Genomic DNA, 22625 nt, shown 5'->3' with positions numbered 1-22625 from the left:
ATTCCTGCTTGCTAGGTATTTCCCCGGATGTTTATTCCTTTCAGCAATCTAGTGAGGTAGTGTTGTCATTCCCATTTATAAATGGGAAGAGGTGACTGGCCTAAGGTCAGAAAGCAGAAAGGAGTCAGATCTGAGCCCAGTTCTGCTGATTCTGAGTCGAGCACTCTGTTATAACTTGTATTCCACTCGGGTCCCCTTACCAAATGCCAGGATCCCTTGTGCTTCCTCACTGGCACCTAGGATTATAAATCAGCAGGTGCCATGCTAGCTCTGTGAGTTTGTCTCAGTGCATTCATGCTCTTTGAGGCATTCTTGGTTTTTCTTTCTCTTTCTGCTTGCTCACACCTCATCCAGTCTATCAGCAAGTGATAGGGCTCTAATTCCAAAATCTATTCCATGTTCATCTGCTTCTGTCTGAGTTTTATCCTATCTACGCTTAACCAGGTGCCTTCTAACTGAACTTCCTGCTTCAGCTCTTGCCCCTCTGCAATCTGTTCTTTACAGGGCAGCCTGAGTGATCCTTTAATGTAAATTAGATCACGTCCCTGCCCTGGTTTATTTAAACCCTTCAGTTGTTGCCCATCACCTTTAGAAGAAAGTCTATCACACCTTCCTGTGGCCTGCTGTGACCTGGCACGTGTCTCCCTGCTTGACCTCATGTCCTGTCACTGTCCTTGGCTCACTGCTCTCCAGTCACACTGGCTGTGCTTCCTCTACCACACCAGGCTTGTTTCTGTGATGGGGCCTCGCTCCAGTGCTCTGCACTTAACGCCTGCTTTCCCCTCATTTGGGTCTCAGCTCTGATGCCTCTTGAGAGAGACCTTTCCTGATATTCCCCCACCTACCCCATCACTCTTATTTCCTTTATCACACTCATTGTAATCTGTGTCTTGTTAATTATCTGTTTATTATTATCTGTTGTAAACATTGTGATAAAAGCCTCATGATGGCAAAGGCCTTGTGTCTGGTTGATTATTGTGTCTCCACAACCTAAAATAGTGCCTGGTGCCTCAGTAATTGTTAAAGAATTTGAATGTAGCTATTGAACAGAAACTAGTATCATTCATTTTAAATCTTAATCTGTTGCTTGCAGTTCATTGCTTAAATGGATATCTGTTTTATTTAGCATTTATGATACTTTTCTCTCTTTTAAAAATAAAATAACTTTTTGGTGAGATAAGGCTCATGAGATACAAATATTGATGGAATATTCTTTCTTGTATGGTTTTGAAAATTACTTAATATGTTAATTTTATATTGTTAATTAATACATTGAATATATAAAACCATTGGATATAAATTTCAAAATATGTGTAGTTTTTTCTTTTTTTTGTATTTTTTGTATTCTTTGAATGTGGCTTTGTTTTTTAAAAAAAAATTTTATTGAAGTATAGTTGATTTGCATTGTTGGTTAGTTTCAGGTGTATAGCACAGCGATTCAGTTATACATACATAAGTATATATGTTCTTCAGATTTTCCTCCCTAATAGGTTATTACAAAATATTGAGTATAGTTCCCTGTGCTATACAGTAGGTCATTGTTGGTTATCTATTTTATATATAGTAGTGTGTATATGTTAATCCCAAACATGTATTCCTCCCCTTCTTTCCCCTTTGATAACCATAAGTTCGTTTTCTATGTGTGTCTGTTTCTGTTTCATAGATAAGTTCATTTGTATCATATTTTGGATTCCACATATAAGTGATATCATGTGGTTGTCTTTCCTTGTCTGACTTCACTTAGTGTGAAAATCTCTAGGTCCATCCATGTTGCTGCAAATGGCATTATTTCATTCTTTTTTATGGCTGAGTAATATTCCATTTGTGTGTGTGTGTGTGTGTGTGTGTGTGTGTGTGTGTGTGTACGACATCTTTATCCATTCATCTGTCAATGGCCATTTAAGTTGCTTCCATGTCTTGGCTATTGTAAATAGTGCTGCAGTGAACATTGGGGTGCATGTATCTTTTTGAATTATGGTTTTCTCTGGATATATGTCCAGGAGTGGGATTGTAGGATCATATGGTAGCTTTATTTTTAGTTTTTTAAGGAACCTCCATACTGTTCTACATAGAGGCTATACCAGTTTACATTCCCACCAGCAGGGTAGGAGGGTTCCTTTTTCTCCACACCCTTTCCAGCGTTTATTATTTGTAGATTTTTTGATAATGGCCATTCTGACTAGTGTAAGGTGATACATCATTGTAGTTTTGATTTGCATTTCTCGAATAATTAGCAATGTGTCCTTTTCACAATCTTTTCATGTGTCTTTGGCCATCTATAGGTCTTTGGAGAAATGTCTATTTAGATCTTTTGTCCATTCTTTGATTGGGTTGTTTGATATTTTGATATTGCACTGTATGAGCTGTTTGTATATTTTGGAGATGAGCCCTTTGTTGGTTGCATTGTTTGCAAATTTTTTATCCCATTCTGTAGGTTGTCTTTTCATTTTGTTCATGGTTTCCTCTGCTGTGCAAAAGCTTTTAAGTTTAATTAGGTCCCATTTGTTTGTTTTTATTTCCGTTCCTCTAGGACAGCGGTCCCAACCTTTTTGGCACCAGGGACTGGTTTCGTGGACAACAATTGTCACACAGACTGGGGTGGGGTGGGGGGATGGTTTCAGGATGATTCAAGCGCATTACATTTATTGTGCACTTTATTTCTATTATTATTACATCGTAATATATAATGAAATAATTATACAACTCACCCTAATGCAGAATCAGTGGGAGCCCTGAGCTTGTTTTCATGCAACTAGATGGTCCCATCTGGGGGTGATGGGAGACAGGGACACCCGAAGTGTGTTGCTTATGTCCACTCTACTCCATGATCTCGTTTTGGTTGCTGTCCCTGCAGAAAACCCTGCTTCACAAGGATAGGATGTTGGAAATGGAAGCAGGCTTTTCAGTGCTTTTGTGGCAATCTCAGAATATCCCGCCTTGACTTTAATCCAGAATGTATGGAGATTTGAATTTGACTCAAACATACTTTTGAGGCCACCGTCATTTGCCATCTCAAGCAGTTGATTCTCTTCTAGCACGGACGAAGTTGATTCACCTGGCTTATTCACAAATGGGTCACGGATCCATACCTTCCCGGTTCGGGAGTCTTTTGGAATTGGGAAGTAATGCTCAGACTCTTTTGAAAGCTGAGATAGGTGATCATGCACTAGTGGGAGAAAGAAGGCCCTGGCTCAGTCTCTTTCAAAATCTCTGCTAATGTTTGAAACATGTCAAAAATCCCAATGTTCACTTGTCACCCCCATAATTCCAGTTTGGCTTTGAATACAGCCACTTTATCTGCCAACTTGAACACAGTTGTCATTCTCCTGTGAAGTGACAGATTGAGTTCGCTGAGCAGGTTGAATATGTCACACAAGTAAGCAAGTTTTGCGACCCATTCTATGTCACTGAAATGTAGTGCCAGTGGTGACTGTTTTTCTAAAAGAAATCTCAGGAGCGGCTCTTGTAACTCAAAAACTCTGGCCAGTGATCTACCTTTAGAAAGCCATCTCACTTCTGTGTATAAGAGAAGACGTGTGAGCTGTGTCCATCTCCTCACAGAACTGCGCAAACAGATGGGAGTTAAGGGCATGTACTTTAATGTGGTTGATAATGTTAATCACATCCTGCAAAACGTTAAGTTCAGGTGATATTTTTCGGCTAACCAGCCTTTCTTTACGGATGACACAGTGCATAGACTCACATTCATAAGCGACCTCTTTGACCCAAGTGGTGAAACCAGAAAGCTGTCCAGTTGTGGCAGGTGCTCCGTCGGCACATATACACAAAATGACCGATTCAGGGCTTCTCTGGTGGCGCAGTGGTTAAGAATCCACCTGCCAATGCAGGGGACATGGGTTCAAGCCCTGGTCCAGGAATATCCCACATGCCCATGTGCCACAACTACTGAAGCCTGTGCGCCTAGAGCCCATTCTCCACAGCAAGAGAAGCCACCACAATGAGGAGCCCATGCACCACAACGAAGAGTAGCCTCCACTGGCCACAACTAGAGAAAGCCCGCACACAGCAGTGAAGACCCAGTGCAGCCAAAAGTAAATTAATTAATTAATTAATTTTTAAAAATGACCAATTCAGTTTTCCTGATATGTCCCGGTAAGTCCAAAGAGTTGAATAGTTCTGAAGCTGTGGTGTTGGTTGGCAAGAAAAGTGCACATAACTTATCCTCATGCACGTCCTTCTGAAAAATATATTGCACAAAAAACAAACGTTGTTGCCTTGTTGTCAACATCAGTAGACTCATCAACGTGGATTGCATACCACGGTGACTCATTAATCCTCTCTAACAATTGTGTCTCAGTATCCTCTGCTGCTGTTTCATCAGTTCATCTAGTTATGGTGCTAGCTGCAAGAGGAATACATGCCACCTTTTGAACTGCAGCCTCTCCTAAAAGTTCCCGACAAATGTCCTTAGCAGCAGGCAGGATCAGCTCTTCACCAATAGTAAAGGGCTTCTTAGCTTTAGCAATGTGGTTGGGCCCTGAGAAAGATGCTCTCAGTGCAGACACATTTGATGAAGTGGTGGCCTTCAATAACTGCTTCTGTTCTTCGTGTTCATGTTGTTTTCTTTTGAAAAACTCCAAAGGCTTGTCTTTTAATGCAGGGTGCTTGGTCTCCATGTGGCGAAGCAGTTGAAGGTTTCATGGCTTTGTTGGATAGCCAGTTGCCACATATTATACAAAAGCAGGCTTGAAGAATGTGAATAACCTGTTGCAATGAACCCGTAATTATGTAGGACTCTTGGTATTTCCTTTTAAATCCAGCTTTCTTTCTGTTGGCAGTCTTAGAGCCTTCTGCCTTCTCATCATTGGGTCTTTCCCCATTTTCAAAGAAGCTCTCCAGAGACGTTTGTTTTTTATGCATTTTGGTTAGGGTTAGCTTGTGGGCTTACCAAAACTCTGACTGCGACAAGTGCGCAGTGCGGGAAGGAGGCACAATGGAAGTGGTAAATAAAATAATGGGTGGGCCACGCGTGGACTAAATAAGTGTTGGATTCTGACTCAAAGCCTGCCACTAGATGCAGCTGTACAATTGAAGTACAGCAACTCACTTGCCACTATAAAGCCTGCCACCAGATGCAGCTTAATTGTCACCTGTCACTCACTGATAGGGTTTTGATATGAGTCTGCAAGCAATTGATTTATTATGGTCTCTGTGCAGTCAGACCTCTCTGCTAATGATAATCTGTATTTGCAGCCACTCGCCAGTGCTAGCATCACTGCCTCAGCTCCACCTCAGATCATCAGGCATTAGATTCTCATAAGGAGCATGCAGCTTAGATCCCTTGCGTGCACAGTTCACAGTAGGGTTTGTGCTCCTATGAGAATCTAATGCAGCTGCTGATCTGACAGGAGGCGGAGCTCAGGCGGTAATGTGAGCGAAGGTGTGTGTGTGTGTGTGTGTGTGTGTGTGTGTGTGTGTGTACGACATCTTTATCCATTCATCTGTCAATGGCCATTTAAGTTGCTTCCATGTCTTGGCTATTGTAAATAGTGCTGCAGTGAACATTGGGGTGCATGTATCTTTTTGAATTATGGTTTTCTCTGGATATATGTCCAGGAGTGGGATTGTAGGATCATATGGTAGCTTTATTTTTAGTTTTTTAAGGAACCTCCATACTGTTCTACATAGAGGCTATACCAGTTTACATTCCCACCAGCAGGGTAGGAGGGTTCCTTTTTCTCCACACCCTTTCCAGCGTTTATTATTTGTAGATTTTTTGATAATGGCCATTCTGACTAGTGTAAGGTGATACATCATTGTAGTTTTGATTTGCATTTCTCGAATAATTAGCAATGTGTCCTTTTCACAATCTTTTCATGTGTCTTTGGCCATCTATAGGTCTTTGGAGAAATGTCTATTTAGATCTTTTGTCCATTCTTTGATTGGGTTGTTTGATATTTTGATATTGCACTGTATGAGCTGTTTGTATATTTTGGAGATGAGCCCTTTGTTGGTTGCATTGTTTGCAAATTTTTTATCCCATTCTGTAGGTTGTCTTTTCATTTTGTTCATGGTTTCCTCTGCTGTGCAAAAGCTTTTAAGTTTAATTAGGTCCCATTTGTTTGTTTTTATTTCCGTTCCTCTAGGACAGCGGTCCCAACCTTTTTGGCACCAGGGACTGGTTTCGTGGACAACAATTGTCACACAGACTGGGGTGGGGTGGGGGGATGGTTTCAGGATGATTCAAGCGCATTACATTTATTGTGCACTTTATTTCTATTATTATTACATCGTAATATATAATGAAATAATTATACAACTCACCCTAATGCAGAATCAGTGGGAGCCCTGAGCTTGTTTTCATGCAACTAGATGGTCCCATCTGGGGGTGATGGGAGACAGGGACACCCGAAGTGTGTTGCTTATGTCCACTCTACTCCATGATCTCGTTTTGGTTGCTGTCCCTGCAGAAAACCCTGCTTCACAAGGATAGGATGTTGGAAATGGAAGCAGGCTTTTCAGTGCTTTTGTGGCAATCTCAGAATATCCCGCCTTGACTTTAATCCAGAATGTATGGAGATTTGAATTTGACTCAAACATACTTTTGAGGCCACCGTCATTTGCCATCTCAAGCAGTTGATTCTCTTCTAGCACGGACGAAGTTGATTCACCTGGCTTATTCACAAATGGGTCACGGATCCATACCTTCCCGGTTCGGGAGTCTTTTGGAATTGGGAAGTAATGCTCAGACTCTTTTGAAAGCTGAGATAGGTGATCATGCACTAGTGGGAGAAAGAAGGCCCTGGCTCAGTCTCTTTCAAAATCTCTGCTAATGTTTGAAACATGTCAAAAATCCCAATGTTCACTTGTCACCCCCATAATTCCAGTTTGGCTTTGAATACAGCCACTTTATCTGCCAACTTGAACACAGTTGTCATTCTCCTGTGAAGTGACAGATTGAGTTCGCTGAGCAGGTTGAATATGTCACACAAGTAAGCAAGTTTTGCGACCCATTCTATGTCACTGAAATGTAGTGCCAGTGGTGACTGTTTTTCTAAAAGAAATCTCAGGAGCGGCTCTTGTAACTCAAAAACTCTGGCCAGTGATCTACCTTTAGAAAGCCATCTCACTTCTGTGTATAAGAGAAGACGTGTGAGCTGTGTCCATCTCCTCACAGAACTGCGCAAACAGATGGGAGTTAAGGGCATGTACTTTAATGTGGTTGATAATGTTAATCACATCCTGCAAAACGTTAAGTTCAGGTGATATTTTTCGGCTAACCAGCCTTTCTTTACGGATGACACAGTGCATAGACTCACATTCATAAGCGACCTCTTTGACCCAAGTGGTGAAACCAGAAAGCTGTCCAGTTGTGGCAGGTGCTCCGTCGGCACATATACACAAAATGACCGATTCAGGGCTTCTCTGGTGGCGCAGTGGTTAAGAATCCACCTGCCAATGCAGGGGACATGGGTTCAAGCCCTGGTCCAGGAATATCCCACATGCCCATGTGCCACAACTACTGAAGCCTGTGCGCCTAGAGCCCATTCTCCACAGCAAGAGAAGCCACCACAATGAGGAGCCCATGCACCACAACGAAGAGTAGCCTCCACTGGCCACAACTAGAGAAAGCCCGCACACAGCAGTGAAGACCCAGTGCAGCCAAAAGTAAATTAATTAATTAATTAATTTTTAAAAATGACCAATTCAGTTTTCCTGATATGTCCCGGTAAGTCCAAAGAGTTGAATAGTTCTGAAGCTGTGGTGTTGGTTGGCAAGAAAAGTGCACATAACTTATCCTCATGCACGTCCTTCTGAAAAATATATTGCACAAAAAACAAACGTTGTTGCCTTGTTGTCAACATCAGTAGACTCATCAACGTGGATTGCATACCACGGTGACTCATTAATCCTCTCTAACAATTGTGTCTCAGTATCCTCTGCTGCTGTTTCATCAGTTCATCTAGTTATGGTGCTAGCTGCAAGAGGAATACATGCCACCTTTTGAACTGCAGCCTCTCCTAAAAGTTCCCGACAAATGTCCTTAGCAGCAGGCAGGATCAGCTCTTCACCAATAGTAAAGGGCTTCTTAGCTTTAGCAATGTGGTTGGGCCCTGAGAAAGATGCTCTCAGTGCAGACACATTTGATGAAGTGGTGGCCTTCAATAACTGCTTCTGTTCTTCGTGTTCATGTTGTTTTCTTTTGAAAAACTCCAAAGGCTTGTCTTTTAATGCAGGGTGCTTGGTCTCCATGTGGCGAAGCAGTTGAAGGTTTCATGGCTTTGTTGGATAGCCAGTTGCCACATATTATACAAAAGCAGGCTTGAAGAATGTGAATAACCTGTTGCAATGAACCCGTAATTATGTAGGACTCTTGGTATTTCCTTTTAAATCCAGCTTTCTTTCTGTTGGCAGTCTTAGAGCCTTCTGCCTTCTCATCATTGGGTCTTTCCCCATTTTCAAAGAAGCTCTCCAGAGACGTTTGTTTTTTATGCATTTTGGTTAGGGTTAGCTTGTGGGCTTACCAAAACTCTGACTGCGACAAGTGCGCAGTGCGGGAAGGAGGCACAATGGAAGTGGTAAATAAAATAATGGGTGGGCCACGCGTGGACTAAATAAGTGTTGGATTCTGACTCAAAGCCTGCCACTAGATGCAGCTGTACAATTGAAGTACAGCAACTCACTTGCCACTATAAAGCCTGCCACCAGATGCAGCTTAATTGTCACCTGTCACTCACTGATAGGGTTTTGATATGAGTCTGCAAGCAATTGATTTATTATGGTCTCTGTGCAGTCAGACCTCTCTGCTAATGATAATCTGTATTTGCAGCCACTCGCCAGTGCTAGCATCACTGCCTCAGCTCCACCTCAGATCATCAGGCATTAGATTCTCATAAGGAGCATGCAGCTTAGATCCCTTGCGTGCACAGTTCACAGTAGGGTTTGTGCTCCTATGAGAATCTAATGCAGCTGCTGATCTGACAGGAGGCGGAGCTCAGGCGGTAATGTGAGCGAAGGGGAGCGGCTGTAAATACAGATGGAGCTTCGCTCACTCCCCCGCTGCTCACCTCCTGCTGTGCGACCTGGTTCCCCCCTGCTGTGCGACCCAGGGTGGGGCGGGGCAGTTGGGGACCCGTGCTCTAGGAGACAGATCCAAAAAGATATAGCTGCAATTTATGTCAAAGAGTGTCCTGCTTATGTTTTCCTTTAGGAGTTTTGTGGTACCTGGTCTTACAGTTAGGTCTTTAATCCATTTTGAATTTATTTTTGTGCATGGTGTTAGAGAACGTTCTAATTTCGTTCTTTTACATGTAGCTGTCCAATTTTCCCAGCACCACTTACTGAAGAGACTCTCTTTTCTCCATTGTATATTCCTGCCTCCTTTGTCATAGGTTAATTGAGCGTAGGTGTGTGTGTTTATTTCTGGGCTTTCTATCCTGTTCCATTGATCTACATGTCTGTTTTTGTGCCAGTACCATACTGTTTTGATGACCAGAGCTTTGTAGTATAGTCTGAAGTCAGGGAGCCTGATTCCTCCAGCTCCATTTTTCTTTCTCAGGATTGCTTTGGCTACTCAGGGCCTTTTGTATTTCCATACAAATTTAAAAATTTTTTGTTCTAGTTCTGTGAAAAATGTCATTGGTAATTTGATAAGGATTGCATTAAATCTGTAGATAGCCTTGGGTAATATAGTCATTTTGACAATATTGATTTTTCCAATCCAAGAGCATGGTGTATCTTTCCATCTGTTTGTGTCATCTTTGATTTCTTTCATCAGCATCTTACAGTTTTCGGAGTACAGGTCTTTTATCTCCTTAGGTAAGTTTATTGCTAGGTATTTTTTTTTTTTTTTGATGTGATGGTAAATGGGATTGTTTCCTTAATTTCTCTTTCTGATCTTTTGTTGCTAGTATATAGAAATGCAACAAATTTCTGGGTATAATTTTGTATCCTGAAACTTTACCAAATTCATTGATGAGCTCTAGTAGTTTTTTGGTAGCACCTTCAGGATTTTACATGTATAGTGTCATAATTATCTGTTGCTTGCAGTTCACTGTTTAAATGGATAATGTTTTATTTAGCATTTATGATACTTTTCTCTGTTTTAGAAATAACTTTGGTGAGGTAAGGCCCATGAGGATACAAACATTGATGGAATATTCTTTTTTGTATGGTTTTGAAAATTACTTAATATATGTTAATTTTCCATAGTTAATTAATACTTACATTGAATATATAAAACCACTGGACATATTTCAAAATATGGGTAGTTTTTTTTCTTTAAATACCTATTGCTTTGGAAGGCACTTTGAACACAATTTGATGAAATACCCTTCTTTTTACCAATAGGTGGCGCTCTTGGTCATGGTTACTATTGTTACAAAACAAGATTTTAGAATTTTAAAGAGAACAGCTTTTAAAAATTAACATTTCTTTGTTTTCCAGTTCAGTTGAGCAGTAGACTGTTCAAACAGCATAATCACTAAAATATGTGTCTTAGATGAGGACAACTTATTGTAGCAGTAGTTGTCCAAAACATTGAGCAGAACAGGGTGTCCGTATGTACCTACATATCGGTTAAATTTTATCAGGGAAGTTGACCCCAAGTGACATGTAACTGTATCATGCCAGCCATTGAGCTGGTTGTTCATGGGGTGGATACCCTAAGCAGCAGAAGTTACAGACTGACGGTCAAGGAAGATGAAAGAGAGAAGCAGCAAGACAATCAGACAAGAAAAGTGGAAACAGGAGGAGGAATGAATGGAAAGGGGGTCTTTGAGAGTCGGCTTGCTCTGTGGTGATGCTTGCTGATTACAATGAGCCTTTCCTTTTGCCACTAAGAGACAGTGCTTTTTAATTTTCCCCAACATCGTTCTTATATGTTGTCTCTGCCATTGCAGGAACTTTGTGAGAATTTCAGTATATGGAAACACTGTCTGTGTTCCAACTGGTGTATATATTCCAAAGGTCTCAGTGTAAATGCAGGACCAGAATATTGAATGTCAGTCAGTCAGCCAGCCGTACTCTTAATGACTCCTGAACTCTCATGGACTTCTAAAGTAAGTTTTGCTTTCTTTCTTTCAATGATTTATGTACCATTTTTGGTTTAGTACATTCAAAGGAGAAAAACTACGTGTAGTAGTCTTACATGAGGTGAAAGAGGCCTTATACTTATTTCATTTACTAGAGAGAAAAATAGCGAGTAGCATGTTTATCCACAGTGATGCTGCGTGGCAAGAAATAGATCTTTTATCTTGTCTAAAGACTAGTTATGAAACAGTGGATTTTTGATATGATTTGGTTATAACTGAATAAATTACATATGACTGATATCACTGCTCAATTTACTTACTTTTATTTATTTCTTGTCTCTGTCTTTTAAATGTAGGCTCCCTAAGGTCTTTGTTTTGTTCATATTTGTATCCCCAGGACCTGCCATGTGATGGGCTTTAATAAATATTTGTCAAATGAAGGGCTAAATTAATGAATGTAGAGTAGGAATGCAGCACACCTCACTTGAATATTTTTCTAACACTGTATTTGTTACAATTAATTTATGTAGTACTTTCCAAAGAGCTCAGGAAATAGAGTGTTCACATACATTTTCATTTATTCTCAAGCCAACTGAGATAGGAAAGGACAGATATATATGGCAATATAAAGTGTTAAAAGTGGCCATCTTAGGCAAAGAAATAGTTAAAAATTGGCAGAGGAAAACAGAGTGATAGGAAGCAAAAAAAAAATGTATCATTTGACTTCCAATCAGTGCTTTCCCTGATAGGCCAGTAGTTTTTAGAATTTGAAATGTTGGAGAATCTTTCTGGCTTTTTTTTTTTTTTAACTTGTTATTGAAGTGTAACATATAAACAGAAGTACATAAATCCTAAGAGGACTGCTTCATTGAATTTTTAAGACTTGATTTTTTTTTTAGAGCAGTTTTAGGTTCACAGCAAAACTGGGGGCTAGTAGAGGGATTCCCCATACACCCACTGCTTACACATGTGCATCGCCTCCCCCAGCATCCACATCCTGCACCAGAGTGGGACAGTTATTATAAGTGATGAACCTGCACTGATACATCATAATCACCCCAAGTCTAACACCACGGCTCACTCTTGGTGTTGTATGTTCTGTGGATTTGGACATATGTTTATGACTTTTGTCATTATGGTACCATGCAGAGTATTTTTGCTGCCCCAAAACTTCTCTGTGATTTGATGAACTTTTTTCAAAATGAAAATACCCATGCAATCAGCATTCATATTAAGAAAAGACATTGTCATTGGCACCTCACCAGGAGTAATTACTAACTTGATTTCTAACTGCGTAGATTCGTTTTTTCTGTTTTTGTACTCTGTGTGACTGACTTCTTTGAGTCTGGCTTCTTTCATTCTTTTCATTTACTGTGATATTTGTGATACCTATGTTACTGCATGTAGTTGGAGTTTGTTTATTCTCATTGCCGTGAACCTCAGAAAATTTGTCTGTCCCTTTCACTTTATCTAACAAGAAATATTAAAGACTTATGCGGTGCTCTGGGCAGAATATAATTATTAGGCAGTTATAAAATCTACTGTCCTCTTCTGTAATAGCAGAAGATTAGTCCCATGAGTTTGGTCAGAGATTTTGGAAACTAATAGAGAACACGAATATTTGAACACCATAATTACATACGTATGTGCTGTGGAGATCAGTTGAATCAGTTGTATACAGTAGCAGAAAGTTTGTCAGGGTGAGGTCAATTGTTTTGCTGTTAGATCAGCTCATAATGTCAGCAACAAAAATCCAAACTCTTCTTCACTGGCCCCTAAGATAGTCTGATATTTCCCTACTTTTCCTTAAAATATTTTAACTTTCAGTTTGTTGTTTCCCAGGAAGCACCATGGCTGTCGTGATTCCTACGTTGCTGCGAGGCTTTGTGGGGGCCATCTGCGCTCAGGCTGCTTCGAGTAGACTGACACCCAGCGCTTTGCGCCACCTTACTCTAAGCAGGTGAGTTGTCACCTTCAGTGTCATTTGAGGTTGATTTTCAAAAAGACCTGACCTGCTGATGATCATGGGAGGCATATTGTAACATCTTGCTTACATGTGCATGCTATCAGTGGATCGTTAAGCTTTAGTTAGACGTGCAGATTTTCATGGGCCACTTTCTGGGATCCATGATGTTATATTGTATTGTGGATAGTCATGCTGTTGCTTTCCAGCTACAGGTATGACAGGTATTGGATAGTCACGATAATTACTAGTGTAATTAATTTTCAGGAGGATAATACTTAATAACCTAATTTTACTTTCTATTAAAGCGTAATGAAATCCAAAAGGAAAACTGATCACTTGGAGAGAACTGCAGATGTCGTTCGCCGGGAGGTTTGTATCTTGGGCCAGGGCAGGTTCTCCTCGCTGGCAGTTTGCACGCAGTTAGGACTGGCTTACTGAGAGGGCATTACATAAGCTTGATCCCTGTGAAGACAGTCAGGGCAAGTTTGTTATTTTTCTCTTCAGAACTTTTCCGAACAGGGCATATGACAACTGATTTGAAAAGATGACAGCAAAATACTCAAATTGTTCCCTTTAAACTTGGAATGGATGGATTTTTTTCTTTTAAAATAAATAAATAAATTTATTTATTTATTCATTCATTTTTGGCTGTGTTGGGTCTTTGTTGCAGCGCGTGGGCTTTCTCTAGTTGTGGTGAGTGGGGGCTACACTTTGTTGCAGTGCGCGGGCTTCTCATTGCAGTGGCTTCTCTTGTTGCGGAGCACAGGCTCTAGGCACTTGGGCTTCAGTAGTTGTGGCACGTGGGCTCAGTAGTTGTGGCTCGTGGGCTCTAGAGCGCGGGCTCAGTAGTTGTGGCACACAGGCTTAGTTGCTCCGTGGCATGTGGGATCTTCCTGGACCAGGGATCGAACCCATGTCCCTGAATTGGCAGGCAGATTCTTAACCACTGCACCACCAGTGAAGTCCTGATGGATTTGTTTTTGATGAAGGGAGTGTAGCAACAGTGGAGGGAACTCTCCTCACAGGCATAAGGTTTAAGGTTATATTTTAGGGATAGAACTTCTTTTAGAGCCTACATTTTATGAGTAGCTTGCTTTTTCTTTCTTTCTTTTTTTTTGGCACCATGTCTCAAAGTCCTTGTTCTTATCCCTACTTTAGAACAACTTCCTATTTCATCAAAAGGGAGAAAGCACTAACATCTGAGGAAGGAAGGTGGACGAGCTCTTGTTACCCCTTCCCATGTGCAGATATTTTCCTCCATATTCAGACCATAGAAGGGCTAATCCACCAACCCGAAGGGGTGTCGAGGGCTGGGAAATAAAGGATCCTCACCCTTTATTTCCGTGAGTAACCCCATTTTCTTTTAAAAGTGTCAGTTAGATATTTGATTTTGCTTTTGAATGATTCACGTGTTTGGAAATACTTAGCTTAGTTGTGTAAGTGTATTTAAACTATCAGAAAACTATTTCATATAAGGAAGGATTATACACTTCTATAAACATGGTCAGAAATTGCATTGTCGCAGTAGTTTAATTTTTAGTGTTAATAATAGAATATACTTTAATGTAAAAGAGTATTATTTAGGCCCCACCCTCAAGCTTATTCTACTTTCAGAAAATTGCTTTGGGGCCAAGAGTGGTGTGTTTGTGGATTCAGCTTTAAGCCAATGTGTTTTTGAGGAGTTTATGTAAAGTAGTTCAGCATAATAGATTTATGGCTGTGTGGGAAAATATGCTTTTCCCGCTGATGATAAATCTGAAAATGCTTTTTTTTTGGTTTGTTCAACACGCAAAAATGCTGACTCTGTAAAAGTGAGATTTGTTAGAATTTTTTTTTTTAAAGTGAAACCTTGCCAACTTTGAAGAAAGAGTAGTTTATTTAACAGGTTTGGACTGTACTCTCTTCTGTTGTATTTTGAGGCAGGTAGAATTACGAGTTGGGTTTGGCAAACTTTTCATAAGGAGCCAGATAGTATGTTAGGCTTCCAGGGCCACCCTGTCTCAGTTACAACTACAAAACTCTGCCTTTGTAGTGTGAAGATAGCCCTAGGCAACATGTAAACAGATTGTTGTGGCTGTGTTCCAATAAGACGGCATTCACCAGAACACTCAGATTTGGCCTGTGGGTCGATTGTAATTTGCCAATCCCTGAATTCAAATTTTACAGGACAGAATTTCTGAGACTTCTGAGGGGTTATTTTGAGCCAAGTTTAAGAAAACTGCACAGAAAGTTAATGGAAACTTCAGTAGTGTGATAGAGCAGTTGATAGTTGTAATGCCTGGAAGTCAGAGAATTACAGGGTAATTCCAGCCATGATATCAGCTAGGTGGGAGATTTTCCAGTTGCACCTCCCCTCCTTCTCTGTTTCTCATTTCTGCTCCTCTACCACACAGAATGAGAGTGGGGTGCTGGGGAGGGGGGAGCTGGATAAGCCAGGTGGTGTCTGGAAACACGTCCTTAGTGGTGTAAGCTGCATCCCTCCAGAGTGCAGCTCCTAGCCATGGAACAGGCGCTCAGCTTGGACTTGTGGAAATGACCAGCACCTCTGGTCAGGCCAGACCACTTTCTCCTCTCTTGTCTGCAGACCCTGCCTTCCCTTTGTACGGCTAGCATACTGCACAAAACTCCCCATGCGTCATTTGCCCTTCAGTTCCAGGCTGCTGTGAGGCAGCCTAAGGATAGCTTGGCATCTCCACATTACAGCAGAGGCAGCAGAGCCTGGGGCCAGAGGGAAGCTCCAGATCTCTGATTCCTAGGCCAAAGGACCCTGCTGCTTCCTGGAGTGGGTCCAGAATGGAGCACTCACCCGCCCGGAAGTGTCCTTTCCTTACTAGGCTTGGGGTACCCTCTGGAGAATTTACTGAATGACCATATTATGATGTTAATATCTCTTACTTGGGGCTGTAACTGTAAGCTGTCTGGAGTCCTGCTGATGAGGGAAACTGAGCTCTGAACTGAATGACATTTGACTGTGATGCTGTGGCTTGGACTTACAAAACTTTGTTGAATAAAAGTGGCAAGAGTGGGGCGTCCCTGGTGGCGCAGTGGTTGAGTCCACCTGCCGATGCGGGGGACACGGGTTCGTGCCCCGGTCCGGGAAGATCCCACATGCCGCGGAGCGGCTGGGCCCGTGAGCCATGGCCGCTGAGCCTGCGAGTCCGGAGCCTGTGCTCCGCAATGGGAGAGGCCGCAGCAGTGAGAGGCCCGCGTACCGCAAAACCTGATCTTAGAGGACATGCTTTTAGTTTTTCACTGTTGAGTATGTTTGCTGTGGGTTTGTCGTATATGGCCTTTATTATGTTGAGGTAGATTCCCTCTATGCCCACTTTCTGGAGAGTTTTTTTTATCATAAATGGATGTTGAATTTTATCAAAAGCCTTTTCTGCATCTAATGAGATGATCATATGGTTTTTATTCTTCAGTTTGTTAATACGGTGTATCACACTGATTGATGTGCCTATATTGAAGAATCCTTGCATCCCTGGGATAAATCCCACTTGGTCATGGCATATGATCCTTTTAATATATTGTTGGATTTGGTTTGCTAATATTTTGTTGAGGATTTCTGCATCTTTATTCATCAGTGATATTGACCTGTAATTTTCTTTTTTTGTGGTATCTTTGTCTGGTTTTGGTAGCAGAGTGATGGTGGCTTCATAGAATGAGTTTGGAAGTGTTTCTTCCTCTGCAGTTTTTTGGAATAGTTTCAGAAGGATAGGTGTTAACTCTTCCCTATTTTAATTTAATTTAATTTTTTTATTGGCATATAATTGCTTGACAATGTTGTGTTTCTGCTGTACAGTGAAGTGAATCAGATATATGTATACATATATCCCCTCCCTCTTGGACCTCTTCTCTAAATATTTGATAGAATTCGCCTGTGAAGCCATCTCGTCCTGGACTTTAGTGTTCTGGAGTTTTTAAATCATAGATTCATTTTCAGTACTTGTAATTGATCTGTTCATATTTTCTGTTTCTTTCTGGTTCAGTCTTGGGAGATTGTACCTTTTTAAGAATTTGTCCATTTCTTCTAGGTTGTCCATTTTATTGGCATGTAGTTGCTTGTAGTAGTCTCATGTGATCCTTTATATTTCTGTGATGTCTGTTGTAAATTCTCCTTTTTTGTTTCAAATTTTGATTTGGGCCCTCTCCCTTTTTTTCTTGATGTGTCTTGCTAAAGGTTTATCAATTTTGTTTATCTTTTCAAAGAAGCAGCTTTTAATTTCATTGATCTTTTCTGTTTTCTTGGTCTCTATTTCATTTATTTCTGCTCTGCTCTTTATGATTTCTTTCCTTCTTGGTGTTTTGTTCTTTCTCTAGTTGCTTTAGGTGTAAGGTTAGGTTGTTTGAGACTTTTCTTGTTTCCTGAGGGAAGCTTGTATTGCTATAAACTTCCCTTTCAGAACGGCGTTTGCTATGTCCCACAGGTTTGGGATCATCATGTTTTTGTTTTCATTTGTGTTTAGGAATTTTTTGATTTCCTCTTTGATTTCTTCAGTGATCTGTTGGTTGTTTAGTAGCATATTGTTTAGCCTCCACATGTTTATGTTTTTTGCAGTTTTTTCTTGTTGATTTCTAATCTCATAGTATTGTGGTTGGAAAAGATACTTGACATGATTTCAGTTTTCTTAAATTTACTGAGGCTTGCTTTGTGGCCCAGCATGTGATCTGTCCTGGAGAATATTCCATATGCGCTTGAAAAGAATGTGTATTCTGCTGCTTTCAGATGGAATGCCCTGTAAATATCAATTAAGTCCGTCTGGTCTAATGTGTCATTTAAGGCCTGTGTTCTCTTATTGATTTTCTGTCTGGTTGATCTGTCCATTGATGTAAGTGGGGTGTAAAGTCTCCTACTATTATTTTGTGACTGTCAGTTTCTTTTATTTCTGTTAACATTTGCCTTTTATATATTGAGGTGCTCGTGTGTTGGGTGCATATATATTTACAATTGTTATATCTTCTTGGATTGATCCCTTGATCATTATGTAGCATATTTCTTTGTCTCTTGTAACAGTCTTTATTTAAAAGTCTATTTTGTCTGATATGAGTATTGCTACTCCAGCTGTCTTTTGATTTCCATTCGCATGGAATACCTTTCCCCATCCCCTCACTTTCAGTCTGTGTGTGTCTCTAGATCTGAAGTGGGTCTCTTGTAGACGGCATATATATGGGCCTTGTTTCTGTATCCATTCAGCCAGTCTATGTCTTTTGGTTGGAGCATTTAATCTGTTTACTTTTAAGGTAATTATCCATATGTATGTTCTTATTGCCATTTTATTAATTTTGGATTTGTTTTATTAGGTCTTTTTTCTTCCTTTCCTCTTTTGTTCTCTTCTCGTGTGATTGATTATCTTTTGTGTTGTTTTTGGATTCCTTTTTCTTTTTCATGTATATATCTATTACAGATTTTTCATTTGTGGTTACCATAAGGTTTTGATATAGCAGTCTGTATATATACATGATTGTTTTAAATTGCTGGTCTTAATTTCAGATGCATTTCATATATCCTGCCCTTGTACTCTCCTCCTCATGATTACTGGTTTTGATACCATATTTGTGTGTGGATGATTTCCTACTCTTACTGTATGTTTGTCTTTACCAGTGAGCTTTCCTCTTTCATAATTTTCTTGTTTCTAGTTGTGGCCTTTTCTTTTCCACTTAGAGAAATTCCTGCAGTATTTGTTATAAAGCTGGTTTGGTGGTGCTGAATTCTTTTAGCTTTGCTTGTTTGTAAACTTTTGATTTCTCCGTCAGATCTGATGAGAGCCTTGCTGGGTAGTGTATTCTTGGTTGTAGGTTTTTCCCTTTCATCACTTTAAATATATTAACGTCACTCCCTTCTGGTCTGCGACATTTCTGCTGAAAAATCAGCTGATAGTCTTATGCGGATTCCCTTGTATGTTATTTGTTGCTTTTCCCTTATTGCTTTTAATATTTTCTCTTTGTCTTTAATTTTTGTCAGTTTGATTACTGTGTGTCTAGGTATGTTCCTCCTTGGGATTAATACTTTTTTAATTGTACTAGTGTACTTCTTTTAGAAGCCTATGCCTTATCCTACAAATGCCTTATGTGTACTGTTGCCTGTTGTTTACAAAGCCCTCGATTAGACAATAAGTTGTTACTTGATTCTCACAGCCACCCTGGTGCTTATCCCCATCTCACAGGTGAGGAAAGTAAGGTTTCAGAGATTTAGATAGGATGACCCTGCTTTCTGTTTGCCTGGGGTAGTCCTGGCTTATAACTCTTCCTCTGGTATAATTGTCAGTAGCACCCCCTTTTCACCTTCACAAGGGCCTTGTTTTGGGTGATAAATTACATTGTTGGCCTAAGTTTAAAGGACTTGTTCAAGTAAATGGAGAACTCAGCCCTTGAACTCAGATCTTTGTTATCAAATTGGTCTTTCTTTCTAATATAGCAGAGGATCCTGACACTCGATTTAGACAAAGTTCAATTGAGCAACAAAATGGGAGGTAAATTTCACACAGCCTTATCTCTGTTCCAGATCAAAACTTCACTTAGTATTACGGGGCATAACAAACGCGGGAGTTACTACTGACACAATAAAACCAAATGACTGGGCTTCTGAGTCAGAGACATTTGGGGATCCTATGAATCCCATTGCTGGTTATTGAGTGCTGAGAATCTGCTTGACTTTGGGTTTTGCTGAGGCTTGGATTTGAGTGGAATAGGCTGCTTAGTTGGAGAGCTGGATCGTGTTCTGAGTTTAACTCTTAACACTTCTCTGCTAGTCATCACCTGTACATTTGGGGAAGGTTGTGTGCTGGAGCGGCCTTCTTCAAGTTGGGAAGTGGGGGGGGCATCTTTTTAATATGGAATGTTTCCCAGCAGTTGGACAGCTAATTTGCTTCGACTGATGGTCAGAGAACCTTTTAGAGATTATCCAGATTGAGATGAACAGTACTTGGCATTCACGGCACTGTCAGCTCTGACAGAGCAGAGAGTGGTGGGGAGACCTCAGGCACCTAGAGGCAGCTGGGAGCTTGTGGGGGGGTGGGCTGCAGTCTCTTGGAGAATCTCCCAGGGGGGTGCAGTCTGATGGCCCTGGCAGCTGGCCTCCAGCTCCTCAAGTACCCAGCACCCTGCTGTGAGTGGAGGCCTACGAAGAGGGAAGCCACTGTAGCCACAGAACCTGGCATAGTGCTGACATGACATAGGCACTCAGTACCTGTTTCATTGAGTAGAATAAACAAGTGTTACTCCCACTGTGGACAAAGAATGTCGCCTGCCCATTTCAGTAAACAAAGTATATTGGGGCCATCAAGCCATCAGCCACTGTAGCCACCATCCCCCATGGTGCACACTGAGGGGATTCAGGATGGAGAAAAGCAGGATACTGGCTCTAGATAGCCAAGGTGCATATCAAAGGAATGATTTCAATAAGCTCAGACTCTTGCATCTTCCCATATGTAGGGAAGCACTAAATTCATTAACTTGAGATGTCTGGTTTTTCTTTAATTAGCAGTAATCTTTTTTTTTTTTTGCAGTATGCGGGCCTCCCACTGTTGTGGCCTCTCCCGTTGCGGAGCACAGGCTCCGGACGCGCAGGCCCAGCGGCCATGGCTCACGGGCCCAGCCACTCCGCGGCATGTGGGATCCTCCCGGACCGGGGCACGAACCCGTGTCCCCTGCATCAGCAGGCGGACTCTCAACCACTGCGCCACTAGGGAAGCCCTAGCAGTAATCTTTTGATGGTCGATTACCTGGGTTTTTGCAGAAACTCCTATATATCCTGGCTCCTCCCTTACCTCTTTGGACCAGTATCTCAGAGCTATCTGAGAGGCTGTATCCTAGACTTAAGTCTGCAGTAAGTCCACAGAACAAAGTATAATTCTCAACTTTTAGGTTGTGTATTTTTTTTCACTTGACACCTCTTCTGTGGCTGATTACTTGTACTGCCTTGGATGAGTCCCTTTGTAAAGTAGGGACAGTGATGATATGCAGATAAGGCCTGTGAAAGTGAGAACTCGCCTCACCTGCTACTTCTTAACTAGACCCAGAACTTAACTTGTTAGTGTCTAAAATATATAGTGTCATTGCTTTTCACCGACACACTTTTTTCCAACAAATTAAGTAATCTAAGAAGTGGTTCTTTTCCATTTTTCCCTTAGGGGATCCAATCAAATGAAACAGACATGCATTGAGTGCCTGCTGTAACCTAGCCCCGTTCCAGGTGTGGGGAATACAGCAGTGCATGAGGCAGGTAAAGCCCCTGAGGTATGTGGGGCAGGTGAACCAGAAAATGTCAGATGTGATAAACACTATGAAGGAAATAAAACAGGGTAATGGGGTCATGGGGGTTGGGAGGGTTATTTCTTATTGGTGTTTAATGTTTGGGCTGAGACTCGAATAAGGAGGAAAGCCAGCCAGCCTAGTGCATAGCATTCCTGGCAGAGGGACTGGAGAGTGCGGAGACTTTGAGGCAGGAACGAGCTCCGCGTGTTCAGAGAAGGAGATAGATGAGAGGTAGGAGGGCCCAGGTCATGGAAACTGCTGTGGCCTTGGACAAGGAGTTGGGGTTTTATTCTCAGGGTGACAGAAGGTTTAAAGCAGGGAAATGACGTGTGGTTTACATTGTAAGTGGGTCATCTATTGGCTCGGTAGAGCTCTGGGCTTCTGCGGTGCTTTGACACCAAGTTGGAGGCTACTGACATAGTCCGGGGAGAGATGACGGTGGCTTAGGGTAGCATGGTGGGGTTGTGGGTGGGGCTGATGGGATTCACAGGTGGGGCGGGGGGCGTACAGCTAGTGAGAGGACAGGAGACCAAGAGACTTCTAGTTTGGGATTTGAATCATCGGGGTAGATGATGGTGGTGGCACATATTTACTAAAATAGAGAAGAACAAGTTTGGAGGAGGGGGATAAAGAGCTCAGTTTGGGGATAATCTGGGGTAGGAGGTAGATGGAGTTAGAGATGAGACAAGATCAGCCGTGAGCTTTGTCACTTCACATCAGCTGTTCAATGTGGGTCATGGCTATATGGAGATTCATTATATTATTTTTACTAGTTTTGTGTATGTTTGACGTTTTCCATAATAAAAAGGAAGAAACTTTGAGGAATAAAAGAGTTCTATGTTGGATGTTTTGTTTGAAATGGAAATTGAAGTCAGCGGTTGGGTATACGAGATTGGAGTTCACTGCTGGAGATGAAAAGTTTAAGCCACATAGAGAGGAGAGGGAGAGGGCCCGGCACTCAGCCTGGGGCATGTCAACATCTAGAGGTCAAGCAGGAGAGGAAGGACCAGCGGAGGAGATGGGGGAGCAGGGGCTGACCGGGCAGGCGGGCGATCAGCAGGTGTTGTTGGTGAAGCCAGGAGGAAAAGTGTTTCCGAGAGGGAGCAGCCAACCATGTGGAAGTCTGCTGAGAGGCCGTCACTGGATATAGCAGAGTGGATAGCTGGCTTCAGTGTCAGTGCATCGCTGAGCGTGAACGCCTGATGGATGTGTTGGGGAGAGGGTGGGAAATAGGGAAGTGGAGCCAGGACCATGTATCCCTCTGAAATTTTTTATGTGGATGGTAGCAGAGAAATGGGGTAACAGCTGGATTAAGGGAGAGGCTTGTTTTAATCGTTGTGTTTTGAGAAGCAGCAAAGCACAGTGGTCAAGTGCCTGGATTCAAATCTCGGCTTTGCCACTTACTAGCTCTG

At 41.6% G+C, this 22625-nt stretch overlaps 1 protein-coding gene across 1 annotated transcript in view; it reads left to right on the top strand.

The window, feature by feature from the left end:
- The first annotated feature begins 10991 nt into the window (after positions 1-10991).
- The window catches only part of OXNAD1 (oxidoreductase NAD binding domain containing 1), a 45175-nt gene continuing 33541 nt past the window's right edge, over positions 10992-22625 (top strand). Inside the window, exons 1-3 of the mRNA XM_007470622.1 lie at positions 10992-11025; positions 12822-12954; positions 13266-13329. Coding sequence (XP_007470684.1) covers positions 10992-11025; positions 12822-12954; positions 13266-13329 — 231 coding nt within the window. The remainder of the gene's footprint in view (positions 11026-12821; positions 12955-13265; positions 13330-22625) is intronic.

This window comes from Lipotes vexillifer, unplaced genomic scaffold (assembly GCF_000442215.2).
Source record: "Lipotes vexillifer unplaced genomic scaffold, Lipotes_vexillifer_v1.1 scaffold418, whole genome shotgun sequence".
Lineage (NCBI taxonomy): Eukaryota > Metazoa > Chordata > Mammalia > Artiodactyla > Lipotidae > Lipotes > Lipotes vexillifer.
This window is presented reverse-complemented; position numbering and strand designations above follow the sequence as displayed.